The 22,660-nt window shown below is 28.6% G+C and overlaps 2 protein-coding genes across 3 annotated transcripts; one reads left to right on the top strand and one right to left on the bottom strand.

The window, feature by feature from the left end:
- The first annotated feature begins 6,003 nt into the window (after positions 1-6,003).
- Positions 6,004-11,984, top strand: LOC123920077. 2 transcript variants are annotated; one of them, XM_045972210.1, is made up of 18 exons: positions 6,004-6,229; positions 6,321-6,441; positions 7,336-7,523; positions 7,634-7,741; positions 7,873-7,937; positions 8,049-8,154; positions 8,427-8,510; positions 8,781-8,927; positions 8,995-9,123; positions 9,636-9,703; positions 9,837-9,870; positions 9,958-10,042; positions 10,239-10,306; positions 10,384-10,497; positions 10,728-10,763; positions 10,874-10,960; positions 11,368-11,459; positions 11,564-11,984. In XM_045972210.1, the coding sequence occupies exons 1-18, from the start codon at positions 6,101-6,103 to the stop codon at positions 11,658-11,660; spliced, it is 1,758 nt and encodes a 585-aa protein (XP_045828166.1). In that variant the 5' UTR covers positions 6,004-6,100; the 3' UTR covers positions 11,661-11,984. The 2 variants fall into 2 exon arrangements, with proteins under 2 accessions (XP_045828166.1, XP_045828165.1); XM_045972209.1 differs by having other exon boundaries at positions 6,052-6,229; positions 9,819-9,870.
- A 4,934-nt stretch (positions 11,985-16,918) lies between these two features.
- On the bottom strand, positions 16,919-20,898 carry LOC123881382. Its single transcript, XM_045930054.1, has 5 exons — positions 20,474-20,898; positions 19,227-19,351; positions 17,690-17,781; positions 17,249-17,335; positions 16,919-17,161 (listed from the first exon to the last, which is right to left on the bottom strand). The coding sequence occupies exons 1-5, from the start codon at positions 20,836-20,838 to the stop codon at positions 17,054-17,056; spliced, it is 777 nt and encodes a 258-aa protein (XP_045786010.1). The 5' UTR covers positions 20,839-20,898; the 3' UTR covers positions 16,919-17,053.
- Between the last annotated feature and the right edge of the window lie 1,762 nt (positions 20,899-22,660).

Below are 22,660 nucleotides of genomic sequence, written 5' to 3'. Positions count from 1 at the left end.
TCCAAGCTCCAAATATAAATTTCAGATGCCCATATATGTATGAGGAGTGATGGTACATAAAAGTTTGACACTCAAAATAAGTACACAAAAAACAACATTAAAAAGGTTATCTTTCACCTTTCATAATTTTTTTTATAGTGCTCGTTAGTAAGCACTATAATTTTATTTGTTATGAGATGAAGCACTATGATTTATGAGATTGCTTTTAGCATATTTAACGACTAATAGAATAAGAAATGGTGGATTTTTTTTGTAACTTAAGCTTAATTACATCAATATTAGATATTACAACATAAAAGCTCACATCATACAAAACCAAAAGAGAAAGTGAGAAGGTTTTCTACAAACCAAAAGAGTTACAACATAAAAGCTCACATCATACAAAACATATATACAATTGTTTCCCCTCTACATATAGTAAACAATTACCAGACTATATAAGAGAGATTGAGAAGATTTTTCTACAAATCAAGAGAGTTACTACATAATAAAAGTTGACACTATCCACCTCATACATAGAATTGCTACCCCTCTACATAGTAAACAATTATTACCATTTTATGTTCTCATCATACATATTCATGTCTTCTACCTAGCTCAATCCAAAGAAGCCTGAAAAAAAGTTTGGAATGAAATTAATACCACAACAATATATCAAATTCTACAATTGTACAACTATATTTTTAAATTTTATGACAACTTACTAAAGTTCCCGATGGTATAACTTGTATTCAAACGTGCACATTCCACTTCCAGGTTAAATGTTACACTTTATGTGTTGCGATAGCAATCGATCACTCCATTTGCACGCCTCAGAAAGCTACACGAAACATGAACTGGTATGTGCTTAAATTAAAAGAGTAATATCATCCGTTGATTATCAAGAAGAAAAAAGGACACAAAATGAAAATACAAACTTTTGATTATTATTCTCCTTCTACAATACACACATCTCTCAAATTGAAAGTTCACACAGTCATATCTACCGAGGAATTGTTCATAAGACACATATATATAGTCAATTAATGCCACGTTTTAATTTTTTTTGTGGGAATTGAAAGGCTAAGAAGATCTTTTGATAGGAAAATATAGTAAATGGTTGCTAATATTAAAAGAGTGCACCGTTTCAAAAAATTTACAACTTATCATATGACTTAGGCCATAAAAGTAAGGGATTGAAAGGTTAAGAAAAATAAGTTAAAAAAAAATAAATTAAAATAACATTAAAAGGGGTGATCTTTCACCTTTCATAACAATTTTTATTTATAATAATAATACTCTGTTATTAATTATTAATTAGTAGGTGAATGATTCAATTAATTAGTATGTGAAGGAAACAAAAGGAATGTACATAATATTTAGAAAAATTTTGAGTTTTGAGGAGATGACACATAAGCAAAAAGAGTTTTGTAGAGATGACACATCAGCAAAAAAAAGTTTACTTTACAATGATAACTAGGTATTCAACCCGTGCGTTGCACGGGTTTGATTAGAATGTTTTTAAAAAAATTGTGTTTTATAAGTTGTATTGAAAATAATAATTATTTAAAATGTGTTGAATTATTCTTTGATTATAAAAGTGACTTTTAATTTTAAAATTTTTTTCTCGTCAAGTGAATCTATAATATAAATAGATAGATAAAATTGCTTTTAACACAGACAATGTGTCATTCAGGTGTATATAGAAATCAATAGAAGTGTAGTGGATTAATATTATATTAAAAAAATTAATTAAAATAGATTTTCTTCTATTTTAATTTATTTTTTTTTAGAATAGATTTTTTTAAAATAATCTATTTTTTTAGCAATCATTCGCTACGATGAAAATAATTGGTGAAACGAAACAATATTAAGGTAGCAATTTGTTTGAGATTTTAAAAAAAAAATGATTTTTTTTGAAAAAAATCATTTTCAAGAAAATAGATTTTCTTGAAGAAAATCAAAAGCTATTTTCCGTTTGTTTACAATCATAAAAATCTATTTTTTTTTAGATGGTGAGGGATGATGAGTTATAAAAAATGGATTTTGATAAAAACTGTTGAAAATATATTCTCATTTTGATGAAAAAAATGATTTCACCGTAGCGAATTTTAAAATTGTATAGAAGGAATTGCTACCTTAATACTATACCTTAATATAATATAGAAGGAATTGCTACCTTAATATTGTTTCACCGTAGAGAAAATTAAAATTGTCATGTTTCGTTTCACCAATTATTTTCTCAAATCACTTACGTTGCACGGATTTGATTAAAATGGTTTCGAATTTTTTTTATTAGAAATAACAATTTTGTTATATATATTATTCTTAAAAAAAAAACTATTAAAGTATTTTTCAACCTTTTTATTTCGTTAAATATTGAATATATAATATAAAGAAAAAGAAAAAAAATTGCTTTTGACACAAATAAGGTGTCATCCACCTACATATAAGAATCAATGTAATTGCAGTTGCATAGTGGATTATAATAGAAGCTTCTTTTATCTTTCTTTTTAATTTGATCTATATATAACTCTATAAAAAATTAATAATTTATTTTTTGTTTGTTTTGTGTATTTTTAGATTTTAGAAAGAAAAATTTGTCGATTATAAATAGATATTATCAAAGTTTTATTCTAACTTTAATTAATGAAATTATTTGTTATTTTAAAAAAATGAAATTACTCAGTTAACAAAATATTCAACTTTCACACACGCGCACGCGCGCACACACAGATATATATATATATATATATATATATATATATTCAAACATATTATGATGGTAACTTCATAAGTTTGGTCTATTGCAAAATAGACATACATGTCTTGTATAGGAAGGTTCTAGGTTTGAACACCTCAAGTAATTTTGAAAGGAGGTAAATATCAACATGCTCTTTTAGAAGAAAAAAATTAACATCGTTCTAAATTATAAGTTGTTTTAACCATTTCGTACAAACTAAGAAATATAGTTAATTTTATAGAAAAAAGTTAAATCAAGAGTTATATATAAATTTTTTAATTCAATATCAAGTTTTATTATCTATATCACTCATTTTCTATATCTCTCAATTCTCTCTACCTACCATTATCTTAATTATACTCTAAAATCTTTATAATATTTTCATATGATTAAATATGAAGTGTTAAATGTTAACTTTTGAACATATGGTCTTAAATCATACTTCAATCTCTTTATTATAATTTTATATGATTAAATATGAAAAGCTAAATGTTAATTTGACAATATTTTCAATTGACCCATAATGTGTGGAAATTGAAAAGATGACTGTAGCATAATAAAATTACAACTTTTCATTGACCTTTCATCAATTTTAAGGTTTGAATATATTTTTCATAAATATGAATATTTTTTGACTAAATTTGAATTATTATTATTATTAGATATTATTTTATTGATCATTTTATTAAAGTTACTTGAACTTTAACATTTTATAATATATGTATGTGGCAAAATGAAGGGTCACTCTAATAAAAAAAATTGGCACATTAGTAATCAATAATCACAAACTTTTTTTCAATAAATAAAACAAATTATGTGGAGTATAATGAACGCTCAAATCCTTACAAACAAAGTTTTACATGTTTGCAAGAAAATCAAAAATTATTTTTGCCAATTAGAAGAAACAAAAAATCTTTAACCCCAAGAACCAAAACTAAGCAATATTTAATTTGATAAACCAATTTTCCTACATTAGCCCCTCCGAATCAAATGTCACACTTCGTAACATGACTTTGCTTCCTAAAACAAAATTGGCTTTCCAAAATGCTTACACATCTTTCTACTATAAAACCTGAAAACAAAAAACATCAGATATAATTAAGAAAATAATGTGTTATTTATATATGATCTTCCAACTAAATATGTTGAATATATCAAACAATATATGGATGGGATTTGTAAATCCAAATACAAAATTAAAAGAAAAAAGAAGGAAGAAAATCACCTCACTTAGCAAATCTTTCATTGTATTTATTTATTCCATAAGGTTTGTTGTCATTAAAACACTAAAATGAATTTTGCCTCAACATCACTTTCTTCCGACTTAATTACATCATTATTTTACTTTATTATTAATATTAGAGTATTATATTTTTGTTAGATATAGAACAGTAGAGTAGAATAGAATAAGAGAAAGTTTTTTTTTGGTACAATGAGAGAAAGTTTTTTTAAAGGTCCACTAAATTGCATGAGCAACATGGCAACATGGGTTGCTTTTTTTTTTTTGTAATTCGTATATGGAAAATGTACTGGGGATTGTTACAAAAAATTGACTTATATATTTTTTAATATCTCTCAAGGGATTATATAAATTTAGAGCACTATTTATAGTATTTTTTTTAATAATTAATTATAGTTTTTTTCTATTATCTCATAACTGGTATTGTTCATAAACCCAACATGCACCAATAATTTAACACAAAGCATATAAAATAACACAAAGCATAACTTAAAATTAAATTAGAACGGGTATACCACACTATATTGTGAAAAAGAAACTAATATATATATATATATATATATATATATAGAAACTGCATATAATATGTATTGTTCAAAAGTTGATATTCTCAAGACCTAGTGAGACTTTGTCGATTCAAAAGCTAACTTCTAATCATATGTGATTCAACTTTTTTATTGGATAGAATATGTCATTCAAATTTGAAAAGATAAAAAAAAATTATAATTGTTCAAATTATCTTTGTGATATAATTAAAATGGAAAATGAAAATTAGGAAGACTCGAAATAAAATTACATACCTTTTTATTCTTTTGATCTAAGCAAGTAGAAAGCAAAGTCAAACAAATATATTACCAATTTCCACGCACACCAAGGAAAACTAACAAAGACATAATAAAAGAGTGAGAATGTTTTACTACCTCATAAAAAATGTGTCATCACTATCCAACTCATACATACAATTGATTCCACAAAAACATATAAAATTAATTAAAAATAGATTTGTTCAAAAGAATACAGAATATATATGCATACTAATTACACTTAGATAAAAGGTACTTGAAGCAAATGCAAGATTTTGTATCAAACATGAATTGGTATATGCTTGAATTAAAAGAGTAAAATGCACTATAATAGCCTCATCCGTTGAATCTCGCAAAAACAAATAGGACACAAAATGAGATTAAAAACATTTGAGAAAATTATTGTTTTCCTTTGGCAATACACACCCTCATATATGTACCAAGGGGTTGTTCATAAGGCACATATATAGTCATGAATAACACCGTTTTAAATTAAATGTGGAATTGAAAGGCTAAGAAGATTTTTGATAGGTTGCGTAAAAAAAAAAGATTTTTGATAGGTTACATTGTAATATTAAATAAAGCAGCCGTTTCAACTTTTTTTTTTTTACAATTTATCAATGAATTAATTAGAAATTTATTTGGGAGTTACAACATGAAGAAAACATAGGAGTGTATATGCACAATATATAAGCAAAAATAAGAATTTTGTAAAGCTGACACATAAGCATAAGAGTTTTGTAAAGATGACACATCAGCAAAAAAAAGCTTGCTTTCCATGTATATATATATATATATATATATATATATATATATATATATATATATATATATATATATATATATATATATAATATATATTGATGATGATTGATATATAGATAGTTATATTAATGAAAAAAGTAACTATTTTTTTGTCAAGTAAAATAGTGAGTAGATTCACACATTAAGTATTATGAAATGAAAAATCTGAGGTTCGAAATATAATCCCTACAAGTAATATTTCATTGATATTTTAAAATAACAATTATCTTAAGACAAATAAATATTGCAAATGAAATAAACAAAATTTGTCCCCATAAATTTAAGTAAATTGATAGAAATATTACATTTTATATGCTGTCGGGAGTTCGAATCGTGTACACTCTAGTACAAAACAAAGTTCAAGTTCAGACCTTCATATCTTTCTTTCACCGTTTCACTTTTATCCCTTTCTTACCGCACACACCCCTCACTTTATTCTTTTTTTAGTTAAACGTGTTCACTTGTGGTTCGCAAATTTGGTGTTTTTAATGATTATTATTGATTCATACTGAAAAACGACTTGTTTCAGTTATGTCATTGCTTCAGTTTCAACCCATCAATGGAATATCTCAGATTTTTGTGAGGACTCAATTCCCATATAAGAAATGTGGCAGAAAATCCTTCCTTTTGAGACCACAAGTTGTTCCCTCCAAAACCCAGGTACTACTATTTCTTCAATTGCTCATATGTGTTATGTTATACAACTTTCTTTTTCTTTGATTATTGTGTTTTGTTTTGTTAATAATAATAGAGAATAATGGAGAGTGTTTCTGTGGATGATGGTGAAGTTGGTGGTGCTGGTGGAGCATACTCATATCAAGCTTTGAAAAGATTAGACCAGCTATGGTCAAACATTTGCTCAGCTCAAGAAGGTGAATGGCATTCAATGATTCCCTATTCTCTATGAAGCACTTACGGTCACACGGGCACCAGACACCACACTGACACGTTTAATTGAATGTAATCGTCTATATATCTTAAACATTTGTTCAGCTCAAGAGGATTAATGTCATTCAATTACTCCTATGCTCATTTGGAAATTGTTGTGTTATTTAGGACACATAAATTTAATATCAAATTTCGACATTGATTTGGATCATTAATGCAATTCAAATATGTGATTAATTACGTTCACTAGATGGTTAATGAATATAACAATGTTCCGCGATTCATTAACCATGATTTTCAATTGTATTCATTAACCATGATTAATGAATATAACAATTGTATGATATTGAATGTCATTCAGTAGATGATTAATGAATATGTTGGGTCATGAGGGGGTCTGGTGATTATCACATTGAACGTTGAACAACCACATAAGTGAGTTGGACACCACATCTTAATCCCAAATCTTAATGGGTCGCCTCATTTATAATTCCAACATTATTCCTATTCATAATCGATGTAGGACTTAACCACTCACACTTGAAACCCAACAGAATATCATGTATATTTGAACACAATTTTGATGGTTCACCAAAACATTATGGTTAACAACGTTCAAAATCTGGTTTAGCGGAAGAAATTTGAACTAATCTTTCTGCCCATTGTGTTTAATGGATGGTTAATGAGTTGTGCAACATTGTTATATTCACTAATCATTCACAAAATTGAATTATCCACATATTTTAACGGTGTTAGCCATCCAATTTAATGTCAGGTTTGTGTGTAAAAATATACTTTCTCATAAGAAATGTGACAACCTTATATGTCTGGTACTAAATTGGTAATCGTCTTAATATGATGATATGTACATATTGCAGTTGTGCAAGAACCTCAACAAGTTGTCTCTACAATACCTAGCTTGTTTACCTCGTCTGATCTTGCTGACAAATCAGAAAGTTCATATGACGTGATAGTGTGTGGAGGGACTCTTGGAATATTCATAGCCACAGCCTTGTGTGCTAGGGGTCTTCGAGTTGCCGTTGTCGAAAGGAATGTGTTGAAAGGGGTAACTTTAACTGCATTGAGACATCAAATCTTAGACAGATAAGAGTCAATAAAATTTTTGAAGGATCAAATTAGGTTTTGAGTTGTTTTTGTTGTTGTTTTGATCATTAGAGAGAACAAGAATGGAACATATCAAGAAAGGAGCTTTTGGAACTTGTAGAAGTTGGAGTCTTGGAAGAAGATGACATCGAAAGAGTCACATCAGCAAAATTTAATCCTGTAATTCCTTAACTTCAGTTTAGTTGCAAATTTTTAAATACTTCATGGCTTCATGCTATTTCCTCTTCTCCTTTTGCATCTTGAAATTATTGTACACTAACTTTGTTTAGGTAATTTCATGAACTGTGCAGAATAGATGTGGATTTGAAAGGAAAGGGGATATCTGGGTCAACGACATTCTTAATCTCGGTGTTTCGTCAGTCTCCTTCCCATATAATTAATTGGATATAAATGATTAATTTTATCGATGTTTTTATTTGGTTAATGATTTTCTTGCCGGTTGTAATTTGTTTCTCTGTCGTTGTAGACCTGCCAGGCTTATAGAGATTGTGAAGAAACGTTTTATAGCCCTTGGTGGAGTCATTTTAGAGGGTTTCAGTGTTTCCTCCATAAATGTATATGAGGATGCTGCAGTGAGTTTTTCTTAACTTATAGGAATTGTATAACTAATTATCAGTGAAAAGTTTTGCTATTTTATAAAATCATACCATTGTGAATTATCATAATTGGAAAGACAATTATATTCAACCGAGTATAAGAAGAGAAAGGATTACATAAAGTTGTATTGTGAAGCATGGAAACATAGAATATGTGAACTTAGCATTGAAATGGAAAGTTAAATTACCATTTGGTTCATGTGACATGAAAATGTTACTAATAAAGTTGTATTATTTTTTTTTTCCAGGTTCTGAAACTTTCTGGAGACAAAATCTTGTCATCTCGTCTTATAATTGATGCCATGGGGAACTTTTCCCCTGTTGTAAAACAGGTCAGGAATACACTTTTACACGTTTCTTTCAAACAGATAATCTATAATTTTCATCATGTTATGAATTTTACATGGTTCATGCCATACAATATAGGTATAGGTTTCCGTTTCTATTTCCTCCTTTTCTTTTTATCTTTGTGAGAGAGTTCGCGTCGCGTAGGAATGTCTTTATCTAGGACATTAGATAGGTTTGTTTTTATGCATATGAAGGACACATTCGCTTGAATTTTGCTTCATTAAACTACTATTTATGCTAATTTGATTTTACAGATAAGACGTGGTAGGAAGCCGGATGGTGTTTGCCTTGTTGTTGGAACCTGCGCACGTGGCTTTGAAAATAACTCCATTAGTGATGTGATATTCAGCAGTTCAACAGTAAAGAAAGTTGGAGATTCAAAAGCACAATATTTTTGGGAGGTAATTTTTGTTACTAGATCAATTCCTCAATTTTTATTTTTAAGAATTTTCACTGAAATTATCACAGGCATTTCCAGCAGGATCGGGTCCTCTTGATCGTACTACTTATATGTTCACTTATGTAGATCCTCAACCAGGATCTCCAAAATTGGAAGAATTGTTGGAAGAATACTGGAATCTGATGCCAGAATATCAGGCTAGTTTTCTTTTCTTATTATGTTCTGAGTTCATTTTGTATCTTTTGTTACAGAAATAGCATATACATACGCACTTATATGATAAGTGCTTAATTAAACTGGTTGTCCAAACATGGACTTATCATTGTATTGTTCCACTTCCCAATTTTTTTTCCCTAATAAGATTTATTTTCTATGACAAAGCTATCTACAATATGGAATATTTTTTTTCTTTTCAATTCGTTGTTCTTCACAATCAAACTAGAATCTTGACAATGGCTATCATAAATTATCAAGTCCTAAAGTTTTTGTTGCATATATATCCTGCATTGATTGTGCAAATAATCCATCATTTTTTTGTTGGACAAAAGAATATCCATAAAATAGGCCGTACCTTACATCCTTCAAACATTCCTTTTCTTCAAGTCTATGCCAAACATCTTGAATTGGCCTGATGTGTTCATTAATTCTCCCGTGTTCAGTTCTGCTGCTCTCTACTTGATGGTGTGCATTTGCAATTTTTATATGATAGGGTGTTCAACTTGACAACCTAGAGATACTGAGAGTTATTTATGGCATCTTTCCCACATACCGCGAGAGGTACTAATATGCATGAAACCACGTGCTTACAAATTAATTAAATAGAAGTCACATCTTCAATTTACTAAATTTGTGTTATTGTCATTTCTCTTATGATATATAACACCGTTTGATGATATGGAGCACTTCCCAGCCCGCTACCAGCTGCTTTTAGTAGAGTTTTGCAGGTAAACTACGTTTTACACTTCCAAAGCTCCGTGAAACTAAGTCATCTAAGATCTATAATACTAATGCAACGGCACTTTATTATGTAGTTTGGTGATGCCAGCGGCATACAATCACCTGTATCATTTGGTGGTTTCGGGAGTTTGACCAGACATCTTGGGAGACTGTCAGCTGGTATGCCTTTCTGTTGCATTGTTGTTGCCTTAGTTGACATGATTCACTTGTTTTTACTATCAGTGATTTTGAAAATATAGATCTTGTAAGTTTTAGTTAGTAATGGCCAATAACTCTCATCAAACTGAGGAAGGAAAGATACAATAGAAATAGCATTGAGATAATCTAATGTCCGCTTCACTTTGCTTCAATGAAGGAATACATGAAGCAATCAGTGGTGATTATCTTGACTCATACAACTTGTCTCTGCTGAATCCATACATGGTACTTTTATGCTTTTCTTGATGACTAGTTCATAAACTTTACATGAAACAAAGCACCAATATTTCTGTTTAATGCAGCCCAACTTGAGTGCTTCTTGGTTATTCCAAAGAGCAATGTCAGCGAAGAAACAGTCTGACGTTCCTGAAGATTTTATCAATGAACTTCTTTATGCCAATTTTAGTTGTATGCAGGTAGTTCATCTCACTCATCTGTGTCATATTTCACCAAATTTTGTTAAAGTGCGGCGATATAGCACTATAGTGTAATGAATTTGAACATATCCCTTTTGTTTCATAATAAGCCATAGTACAAAATGTTGTCAAATAGTGGTGTTATAGCACTGTTGCCTAGTGTAATTTGAACAAACCTCTATTTTCTCTAAACTACAATTGACATCACAACACTGATTTCGCATTTGCAGAGGCTTGGGGATCCAGTGCTACGACCGTTTCTGCAGGTGAATTACTTAGACCCTTCATGTTATGATATTTTGTTTATTACAGGATGTTTTTCCTTTAATGAGGTATCTAATCACATTTCTGAGAAGTATTCTATTATATATTACAGGATGTCGTACAGTTTGGGCCACTTTCCAAGACACTAGGCCTGGTTATGTTAACAAGTCCTCAAATACTGCCATCCATATTCAAACAGGTGATTCATGAGTTTAGCTATAGTTTAGTTATAGTCTAATAACTATGCACAGACAGTGTAAACAAATTTCACATAAACATCCGAATGTATTCACTATATCTTACCACATCAGACTAATACTTTTTAAAATTTGTTTAAATTGTTGCAAGTTGGTGAAATATGATTGATTAGACGTTCGTCTGTGTATATATCAGTCAACCGTGGCCTTAAGGCCTTTTCTGTTGAGAAAGCAATATCAGCGTCAATATTAGTTATGAAAATTGCATGAACAATCATGCTTCATTGTTGCTCTCAAGAATATTTTTGCCATATTTTAGAAAATTGCAGCTTCCGTCAATTCTTGCCTTTTAGTGATTAGTGAAGCAACCTTTTCAATACAGAAAACTTAGAAGTTATTCTTGTTCCAGGTTGGTATTCCTGTACTGCTTGATTGGTCCAGGCATTTTCTAATGCTTGGTTACTACACCTTTCTCGCGAGCTTTGCTGATCCTATTGTGAGGTAACAGTCGTTTCATTTGGAAGGTCTTTTCTGAACCATTTTATTATTTTGTATATATATTCAACAATATCTCATTTGCTCTCACATTTTCCATTCATTTCAAGGCCATTTCTAAATACACTACCATCCGAGACGAGTTTCCAGTGGAAAAGACATCTCGAGGCTTGGAAATACGGAGCTGGTCTTGATTACAAGCTATAGGTCTCTGAAAGAATTTGAACTTTGTCCCTTGAGCTTATGAGGTCAAACTAGTCATGAACAAGATTTACCCTTCATTTCATCTGTTCATGTAAGGGGAGAAAACTATACAGATTCCAATGTTTTTCATTCAGAAAAACAGAATTTGAAACATTGCTTAAATGGAACCATACTCATTGTCACTTGTACCAACATGTGTTGGTTCTATTGCATTTTCATATTTACCAAAACAGTTTCTTTTAATCACTTCACTCATTAACTGGCTCATCCCAGCCTTATTTACAATAATACTCAATATATGCATTTAAGAACAGTGGTTTATAATTTAATATGGTCTCACGATCAAGTCATATCATGTACTTGATGTTTTATTGAGTGAACTTATTATTCCTTTTAAAAAACATTGGATAGAAAAAGCTAGGTGATGTGAATCACACAATGAGATTGGTTTCAATACAGAACAATGGTAGCTAGCTGTGAAGCATTGCCACAGACAATAAATATTGGACATCGACACTTGCTGTGTCGAACATCAGACACACGCTCAATCTAAAGTGTAAGTGCAACACCTGACAACAAGAGTTTATGGTAACGAGGTTCTTGGTAGGTTTACTCATGTTGCAGTTTTAAAGATGCTAGTTCTTAATTCTGCTGAAACTTTTCTGACACTTAAAAATGACATCATTATTGCTCAAATTTCATCAAAGACTATACTACAGGGAATATAATAGAATCCAAAAAAATTGAGCGACTAAAACCAAATTGGTATAACCAAACTGTGTTATAACCTTAAAAGATATGGAACAAAGTAGCTTTGCATAAACATAGACAAACATAGGCATATTAGATATTTATCTCACATTGCTAGGTACCATCTTGTTGCAACAAATTGTGGTTTTCAAAACCTTACACTAGTTTAGTCTGCTTGAAAGAGCAAAGGAATTTTTGAATTAACCAAAACAATTCCTCTTATTACTACATACATATACATCTATTATTTATATATTTAGGAGTTTCTCTCTCATGGTCTTATTCCTATGTGGCACCATTTCCTTGATCCATGTCTTATGTGGAATTCTAATATTTCTCAAATTCCTATGTGGCTAACTATGAAGGCCTTTGCAATTTCTCTAATACATGATGATATCATTTTACTTAAAATCTTTGGCTAATTTGGAAATTCAATCATTTCTCAATTATTGTTTATAAATCGTATTTAATGCACCTATTATCTATCCCCATTATCTATTATCTATCTATCTATCTATTATTATTATTATTATTATTATTATTATTATTATTATTATTATATTATTATTTGGGAGGGTTTGATAGAAAGGATTATGTACACATGGCGTTCCCAAATGCATTTTTCTCCCATATTTTTGGCCATAAATGAATTAAATACTTTATATGATTTTTCATTTTTTTTTTATTTTGCATTATTACAAAAGGAATTGTTTCTGAAGTGCTATATATAGCAAGCAATTATATAGTCATTATTTTTGTTGACCGAAAATCATAAATTTACTCTAATAATTATTTTTGTACCAATTTCGTCAAAATTTTTTTTTTTTGTACCAAAGCAATTGTTTTTAAAATTTTTTTTATGAAAGGAAGATTGCCAACTGGATATAATAATTAGGTATAATTGTCAGCTGGATATAATAATTTTTATGGTCTTCAAATTCAATTAAAAAAATATTAAATCTTTATGATCAAAATTATTCTCTCACAAAATTTTTTCTAAATGGTCGTGTATCAAAATACTAAGGTCACATATATATATATATATATATATATATTGTATTACGGTAAAAAAAATATATTATATATTTTCATAATTTTATAATTATATAGAGTCACATAATATAATTAATATTTTATTATTATTTAAAAAAATTGGAATATGTGTGTTATATTCATGTGCATTAATTTATTTAATTTATTTATAATATAATGGAATATGTCTTATTTACTAATTTACTAATTACTAATTTACTAATATATTTTTAAAATTAAAATTGGAATCAATATATTTGACTAATATGTTTAAGAGTTTTTTCTCTAGGAAACAAATCTGCGTGTCACTTTCTTATGAATTTTAATTTTTATTAATCCAATGTGGCATCCTCTCATTCATCATAATCTATGTGACAACAATTGAGAACATCTTTTCTATATGGCAATTTAGAGAGCATCTTCAATAGAATTTATGTGCGGTACTCATATAAGGAATATTTTTTCTTTAGTGTTTTTCTGAATCAAAATTTAATGCTAATTTACAAATAATCAATTCAAAATGAAACAATCGAATACGTTTTAATTTTTTTTAACAACATTACCAATTCTCTTTACAATCATTATGAATTCTTATTATTTTTTTTTTTACCAATCCATTTTATTTTTTTAGAAAAAAAACTCATTTCATATTATTAAGCACACTTGAAAGACACAAAATAAAATAAAAAATACAAATAGGTAAACTCTTTATTTTTGTGAATATATCTATCTATTATTTATATGTTTAGGAGTTTTTTCTCATGGAAACTTTCCTATGTGTCATTCTCTATTTGATCACTTGATTAGATGTCACTCTACTATTTACTAATCTCCTATGTGGCGACTTATTAGAACATTTCTCTAATTTTATTTATTTGACCTTTGGTTAATTTAAAAATGCAACCATTACTATATTAATCAGGTTTAAATCACAAAAATCAAAATCAGAAAGACAATTATTGATATATTAATCGGGTTTAATCACAAAAATCAAATTTAAAAATTATAACTATAATACTATATATAGAAATTTCTTATTCTTATAAATTAATTTAAACAACATTAGATGTTGAGATTTTTTTTTTCGTTTGAAAAATATCAACAATATTTTCAATTCTTATTTTTTAAGTGTATTATTATTTGATTAATAAAAAAAACTGTATTATTATTTGAGTGCATTTGTCTAAATTACCTTTAACATAAATGAGTAGTTTTACAACAAATTATTTTTATATTATATACATGCACAGAAAATATGAAAATAAATGAGTAGTCAATTTATATTCTATATTTGGAAACAATTCAAAACATTATTTATTTTGGTAAGAATTCAATACATTATTATTAGGAGATTAGGAGACAATCAAACAAGTTATAGTACTAATATTCTAAAATGGTAAGACCCCAATTTTTTTTTTAAACAAGACCCCAATTTTTTTAACATACAAAAACAAATTCTTATTATGTGATAAAAAGAATTATGCTAAAAAACTAATATATTTTTATTAAAATATAAGCATTAGTTTGATAAAAAAAATTATTCACATTCAATTTATTAATAAAAATTAAAATTCGAAATTTATTTTAAAATATAATTCTTCATTTTTTTTAACAAGCCAATTCTTCATATTTTATTATCTTAAAAAAAATGGAATATTTGAGTTATATTCATGTGCATCAATTTATAATATAATGGAATGGAATATGCCTTATTTACAAATATATTTACTAATACGTTTTTTAAATTGAAAATGGAATCAATATATTTGACTTTAATGAATTTAATTTCACATTAAAGATAAAATTACTCATATGTTCATTTTTTTCACTATATATATATATATATATATATATATATATATATATATATATATATATATATATATATATATGACATTTGTATGAAGACTAAAATGTCTTATGTTATTGTGAGTTTGTTAATCACATTTTTTTGTTGCTACTAAAAAAATCAAGGGTGTTATATGTGTTATTTCAAATGATAGTGAAGGGCAAAATAGACCAAAGAAAAAGTTAACCCAAACTCCCCTATCCCCTTTATATATTGTTATAGATTTCATCTCTCTCAATACTCACAATTTTTTTTGTCTATTGTCACTTTTTAAAAATTTCTTTATTATTTTTTCTTTGTTCGATATTTCTTATATTGTTTTTTTTTGCTATTTAGATTATTTTCTTTTGGTCTTTATATTTTTATTTTTATTTATTAATCCAATTTATTATTTGTGACACAGAAATCATTGGAAGACAATAAGAAATGCATCATATTCTGACAAAATGGATTGAATTGAGATCAAACTTGGAGTCTCTTTTTTTCTTATCTTGCTTTATCAATAATTATGAGTTGGATACAACTTGAAATATCAATGATGTATTCTCTTAATGAATGAATCAACAGAGTGATCAAATGATGTATTTTTTCAATAGTGTTATGTTCATTATTATTTATATATGAAATTTTATATGTACCTCACTATGTAGTTTTCTTACGTATTATTTTAGTTTTTGAATTCATATTAGTTATTTGTATAGTTTTTTTTTTTTTTTTACAATCAGTGGACTTTGAATTAGTTATTTGTATAGTTAAAAATATTAAAATAAAATCCAAATAATTATGTTTAATGATGCATAGTTTTAGGTATTAAAATTAGGTTAATTAAAAACAATTCATTGGACTTTGAATTAGTTTACCTTTTTTTTTACAATTTGGTACTAAACAAAAATGAAACTTTCTCTTCATCAATTTGTTTATTTTTATTTAAATACATTAATTTATTTTTGGTCTTGCAATACTATCATTAATTTATTGAAATTTTCATATTTTATGAGATTTGACTTTCTCAAGAAGTTTGTATATTAATTTCTAGCTTTCTATAGAAGTCTTTATATTAATCGTGTGTTAATTACGAATTAATTATTGCACCAAAAATATTATGTCAAACATTGGTATATAAGATAGCTACACTCAAGGAATATGATTTGATGATAAAACAAAATTTTAGAAACATTGCCAAAATTGACTAAAAATATTTTTGCTCTCAGCTTTCTTTCATCTCTTTTTTACATATTCTTTTCTCTTATTCAGTTTTTTATCATTTCTCATCTCTATGGCCTATATGTTTTTTCTATTGGATCTAAAGAGCATATTTAAAGACGAAGAATAAATTTATTTATTCAATTTTTTTAATATGTTGATGAGATCCTTACAGAAACTAATGCAGATGTCTATGAGAGAAAAAATAACATGTGAGTTGGGAACGGGGAGTGGAAGATTAATATACACCCTCCCCTTTAAAATATGTAAAATTTGTATTATTTTTCATATCTAAATAAATTACATTAAATAAAAAAATTTATAGATAATTAAAAAATCACAAAATATTAAAATTTTAATAATTTATATTTTTCATTGAACATTAACCCGTGCAATTGCACGGGTAAGTTATACTAGTACTGTGTTATTTTCATTTTCCAGCAAGCTTTAACATCTATACTATAGCCACAACAACAGCCAAAAGCACACTACATCCAAACTATCTACATATCGCTCATGCCGCCATTAAAGAAGAAAAGGAAAACAAATAAAAATGAAAATATCAATCTGATGATGATTTAGCACCCAAAATTTTAGATAGATCTTTTACAATAGTCTTCTGCTTGACATCTTTCTTTTCCAAATGCCACTTTTTTGACATATTCTCAGCCTATAAATAATAAAAGTTTTGCATTTTTAGTTATGCCTTTCAATTGAAATATTCAAACGTATAAAAGAAATGCAGTTTAAAACTTACCCATATTTTCATGGGAACAAATTGGTTTTTAATATTCTCAAGTTGTGGCTCAACACTATCCTTTCCTTTAGTTTTGAGGTCACCCATCTGTTATAAACAACAAAAATTTAAGATAAAGAACCAATAAATTGAATTTCACAATTTATATAGCTACATAAAAATCTATTGATACAACTGAAAAAACATATAAAAAAGAGAGTAACAAACAGTACTATGGTTTACATGAAGAATTTTATGTTCCTAAGTACGTAGTTCGTTGAACATGATGAATATTCAATGAAGACTGAAAATGGAAATATTGTGAGATAGGCAATCAAATGGATTAACTACTCTTAATTTCTTTGGAAATTAACTAGTCATAGAATTTGCTTATCAAAAATAAAAAAAGAAAAAAAAACTAGTCATAGAATTTCATGTCAACATATAACTCAGATCACTTACATTATGCAGCTCTAACTTGGAGGCCACTGTACCAATTACCATTGCAGCACCACCAAATACAACTGCAGTGGCAATAGCAAATGCCTTTCCAACTATAAAATTGAAAACAAAATAAGGAATTAGAAAACATGGGCATCATCCCCAAAGCATTTATTCGATCCTTTTTCTTTCCTTAACATCATTATAGCACAGCAAAATCAGAATACATCATAAACCATTATCTACAGAGTATAGACCATACACTATAGTGTGTATAAATTTAACTATTACACAAAGATATACATATGATATGAATAGTTCTACTTCAGCTGGTGATAGTCATAGCACTATAGCACGCTCTATTGTGTGCTATTACTACCTTCAGACTCATATATAAGACAATTTTTGGAGTTTTTTATTGATCTTGTAAGCAGAAGTAAAAAATTTTGAGATGTATTAACTGTTAAAATTTCGAGTTTTTTTTTATTTAATTGATGACAATTACCAAATACAACCTGACTTAAAACAAAGAAGTAGTTTCTTCCCGAATAACATCCCACTGTTGTTTCCCCCATTTAAACCTTAGTTATGTCATATACCCTTCGCTCTCCCTTATTCACAATTTCAATATTCTAAATTTAAAAGACCTCAACCATAATTTCAATCTAATGGGTTCCCCTTACTGTAACACTGCCAAAGAGTCCTAAAATTTTCCTTAAATGGCTTATAGCTATGGTAACCATAAATTTCCAAATATTGCTAATTTGAAATCATAACCACAAATTTGTCTACTGTTACCGGGAACCTGTGAAGGTTTAACTTTTGCTTTTGTAACTGACGAGAAACTCAATGAATGACAACTCTCCCCGCTGAAATTAATGGAACACTCTTTAGACCCAATAAGTTATTCCCCTCAGAAAAACCTCAACATTTATACCACCATATAAAGTCAATCTGGGGTTAGACCAAATTGCTTAGTAGAAATACATGATGCTCATAAATTAAGTCCCGAGTGTAACCATAGAGAATTATCATAAATTAATCAAAAATTAACATTTCATGTGTTTAATCAAAGTAAAACAGTGAGCAACACATTACAGTGTAACCATAGAGAATTATCATAAATTATAACGGATCTGTCTATGCCCTTAGTTTTCCACCAACTATTAGCTGGTACAGATTGTAAATCCATAGAAAAGTAATGTGAAGTTTGATGATACCACAGATAAACAAGTTTTGTCAATTAAATACTTTTTCAGAGGTAACGCCCACGGGAGCATTTAATTAGGAAAAAAATATTTCAACTTATCTTACAGTAACAGCTTAAATAGAGCTTGCATCAGGATCTAATTATTTCCTATTCAATCGAAGAAACAGTTTGTAGATAACCACTTACCCGGTAAGCGATTATTGAATAAGTGTTTAACTGAACGGTTTACCAAAAAAACACCGTTTACACCCTGTTTTTATTGAGAATTGCTTACAGCACTTACCTCTTACAATGAGCAAAAGAGGGCATTCATCACCAGTTAATTAATATAAGAAGAATGAAACATACCATTTGCAAGCCCTTCTGATGCTGCTTTTAACTTCTCTGGGTTAACATGAACGGCGAACCGGTCCTGACGTAACTCATTAGCTGTAGAGGCTGAAACCCCATGTGCTGCTTCAGGCATTTCCCACCTGAAACCAAATCATTATGTTCAAAACCTGAAACACAACTAAACATCAAAATCATCAACTAAAAATTATGGCTTTCCATAAACAAACCAAAAAAAAAACTGAATTATCACGGATTCCAAACTACAAACAACTTCATTTCCCTCCCAACACCCAATTTAGAATAAGACTAAATAAAAAAATAACAAGAATTCAAATTTAAAAGAAGAACCTTATACAGATGAAATAACTGAAATATATAATTAGACGATTGGTTATAAGAGTTAATTAGAACTTAGGATATAGTCAATGGTTATTGATAAGTAGTTAGGAGTTAATTCTACAAAAGCTGTATATAACTAGAGCATCAGGTATTCATTTTCATCATATTTTTCAATCAATTCAAAAGTTGTTTAAAACGAAACATTCTGAGCATTGATAATCTCTATCTCTCTTGTGATTTTGATTTGTAGTAACCATGATTTCATCACCTTTTCCTTGGTATGGTTCTTGTTCGTACAAGACACGTAACATGAGGGTAACAACTCCACAGGGACCAGCAGTCCTGCAAGGCTGAATATGTCAAGAATGGTCCTTCCCTTCCTGCTCAGCCTTGACCTGCATGGTTGGCCGGGCGAATGTGTTGACTGAATCAGCTGTACCCAATGAGCTAGTTGGTCCTTCCTGCTCGGCTTAACCTACACGGTCAGCCGAGGGACTGGTTTTATTGTGACCTGGTTCTTCCTTTGAGCTCGGCCTTGACCTGGATCGATGGTCGGCCGAGTGACTTGGTCGGTCATACCTAATCCGATCAAAATTGATTTTTCCTCTAGAATCATTCTAACTTGAAGCTAGAATTTGTACCTCTAGTCTCAAAATATGATTTTTAAACTTAAATTTATAATTAATTTTACTTACAAGTAAACATATTCAAACAAATAGTGTCATGTCATTTTACCTTAAAGTAACTTTTAACGAAAAAATCAATTCAAACAAAATCATTTTTTCCACCATAGAACCAAACACACACTAAATCAATAACCTAGAAATCAAATTCAAATAAAGAACCTTAAACAAATTAAAATCAATCAATCAATTAATTATAAAAAAAATTGAAAAATTAAGAATGATGACGAAAGAAAGAACCTTTTGGGGCCAAAGGTAACTTGTGGTAACGAAACATAACCACGAAGAGGATTAAGAGCATCAGGAGATACAGAAGATCGAAGTTTGAGATCAGAAGGAAGAACCCATTTCGAGAATGATGATGACGTGGCATCCACCGTTTCGTCTCTGAATAGTTTTGAAGGAAGAGAGTGTTTTAGAACTTCGGGAAGCACGTCGGCGTGATCTTGAAGGTGTTGTCGTTCATCGGTGGCGTTGGGTTTTGAGATTGGATTATGATTATGATTATGATTATTTTTTTGAGCTAATTTAGTTACGGCTTGTTTGGATTCTTGGAAGAAATAAGCAGCTTCTTTACCTGCTAATCTTCCCGCTAGAAAACTCATTTTTCTTCAAGATTAGTTAAAACCACTTTGTGTTGTCCAATTACATACACACATTCATATCTAAGCCTATATATAGATATTAAAAAATGTTATTTTATTTTGGGTTAAATATATTTTTGGTACTATAGTTTTTCAGAATTTCGAATGATATATATCAGTTGAATGAAAAGTATGACCAAAAACTCTGATGGAAAAAATCTTCGGGACTAAAAATAAAATTTTGAAAAATTATAGGGATCAAAAACAAATTTAACCATTTTATTTTTATGAAAAAAAAATTGAAATGAATGGATGATGTCTCGGTTTAAAAACATTAAGACTCAAAGAACATTTAACTTTCTTCAAAATTATTAAAAGAACTCGAATTTGAGACATCTCGAATTTAAGTTGAGTTTTTTTTTGGTTTACAAGATGAGTCTTATTTTAAAGAAGTGTTAGAAACACTCTCTTTTCGATATTCATTATAATATTCACTCTCTTATTAAATAAAAATAAAATAATATTATTAATGCATGCTAATTAAACTCAATGTAATAGTTAATAAATTATTATGAGAGATTTGAATCCTCTCCAATTTTTTCTTTCATGTTGTCTCGCATTTTTATTTTTTTCTCATGCTAATTAAAGTGAATGAATTATTAAGATTACTACAACATGATCAACATGAGAGAAAAAATTGGAGGGGGAAACAACTAAAACTTATGTAAAATTTATATATAAAAAAAAAACTTATGTAAAATTTCAAGTGTATCTCAAGGGAACCAAAAAATCAAAAGAGTATATCAACTTGGGAAACAATAATTATTTTCATCTCCTTTTCTTTATTTAGTTTAAATTTTAACTATTGATCTTGACTATATGAACAATTAAGATTGAATTTTCATCTCCTTTATCTCAATTGACTATATACACTTGGATAAAAATATTATCCAATTGCTTGGGAAACAAGAATTATTTTCATCTCCTTTTCTTTATTTAGTTTAAATTTTAACTATTGATCTTGAATATATGAATAGATAAATCAAAGAGTACTAGGAAAAAAAATAGTATTATCCAAAATTGCTTGGGAAACAAGAATTGTGTTCACCTCCAATTTTTTGACCGATCTCTATGCTTGGAGTGAAAGTATCCCTTCAAGTTGAACAACAACAATTTCACACATAATAGTAATACATGATAGTTTTGTGTATCCAATCAACATAATCACTTTTATTTTTTTACACAAAATCACTTTTTTTTAAGCACTTAAAAAACATAATAACTTAAATTCAATTTATCTGCACATTTTGATAAACATAGACTATATAACATCAATTTCCGATGTCTTAACTACTAGAAATTCGTTGTTTTCCTGCGGATTTGGACAAACAATCCGCAGGAAACACGTTTCCTACGAAATTACCCGCGGATTCGGATTTCCAGCTAAAATCTTCGTAGGTAATTATTTCCTGCGATTTTTGGAATCCTCGGGAAACTCTCCTGCAGAATTTAAAAATAAACAGATCGAATAGAACTTTTAAAAATAAAAACTGCAAAATGCACTAAAAAACCAACAATAATACGCTAAATAAACAATACTTAAATAGATGACATAGTCAAGGTAAACAAACATTAGCACTCCTAGAGCAAGCAACAATCAGGAAAAATCCAAGTAATTAACCACATCCTAATACAAAAAAAAAAATTGTTAGAACCATAGACTTTTTTTTTATTCATTTCATATTATACATGGCCAATAATTGGTACTCATCCAAAAGCAATATTCCATAATAAGTAGAACAATGTTAATACTCAAAAGGCAAAGCTGCAAAATAACATAAAA

The sequence above is a fragment of the Trifolium pratense genome, linkage group LG4, assembly GCF_020283565.1.
Source record: "Trifolium pratense cultivar HEN17-A07 linkage group LG4, ARS_RC_1.1, whole genome shotgun sequence".
Lineage (NCBI taxonomy): Eukaryota > Viridiplantae > Streptophyta > Magnoliopsida > Fabales > Fabaceae > Trifolium > Trifolium pratense.
The sequence above is the reverse complement of the archived record's forward strand: the minus strand, read 5'-3'. Positions and strand labels throughout refer to the sequence as shown.

What these genes read in the sequence shown, in the direction of transcription:
- LOC123920077 (XM_045972209.1), top strand. Translation starts at nt 6,101, where the DNA reads ATGTCATTGCTTCAGTTTCAACCCATCAATGGAATATCTCAGATTTTT. An exon ending in CATTTGCTCAGCTCAAGAAG is followed by an intron (nt 6,442 to 7,335) that starts GTGAATGGCATT and finishes TACATATTGCAG; the next exon opens with TTGTGCAAGAACCTCAACAA. An exon ending in ATCTGATGCCAGAATATCAG is followed by an intron (nt 9,124 to 9,635) that starts GCTAGTTTTCTT and finishes TTTATATGATAG; the next exon opens with GGTGTTCAACTTGACAACCT.
- LOC123881382 (XM_045930054.1), bottom strand. Translation starts at nt 20,838, where the DNA reads ATGAGTTTTCTAGCGGGAAGATTAGCAGGTAAAGAAGCTGCTTATTTC. An exon ending in GTTACCTTTGGCCCCAAAAG is followed by an intron (nt 19,352 to 20,473) that starts GTTCTTTCTTTC and finishes ATTTGGTTTCAG; the next exon opens with GTGGGAAATGCCTGAAGCAG. An exon ending in TTGTTCCCATGAAAATATGG is followed by an intron (nt 17,162 to 17,248) that starts GTAAGTTTTAAA and finishes TATTATTTATAG; the next exon opens with GCTGAGAATATGTCAAAAAA.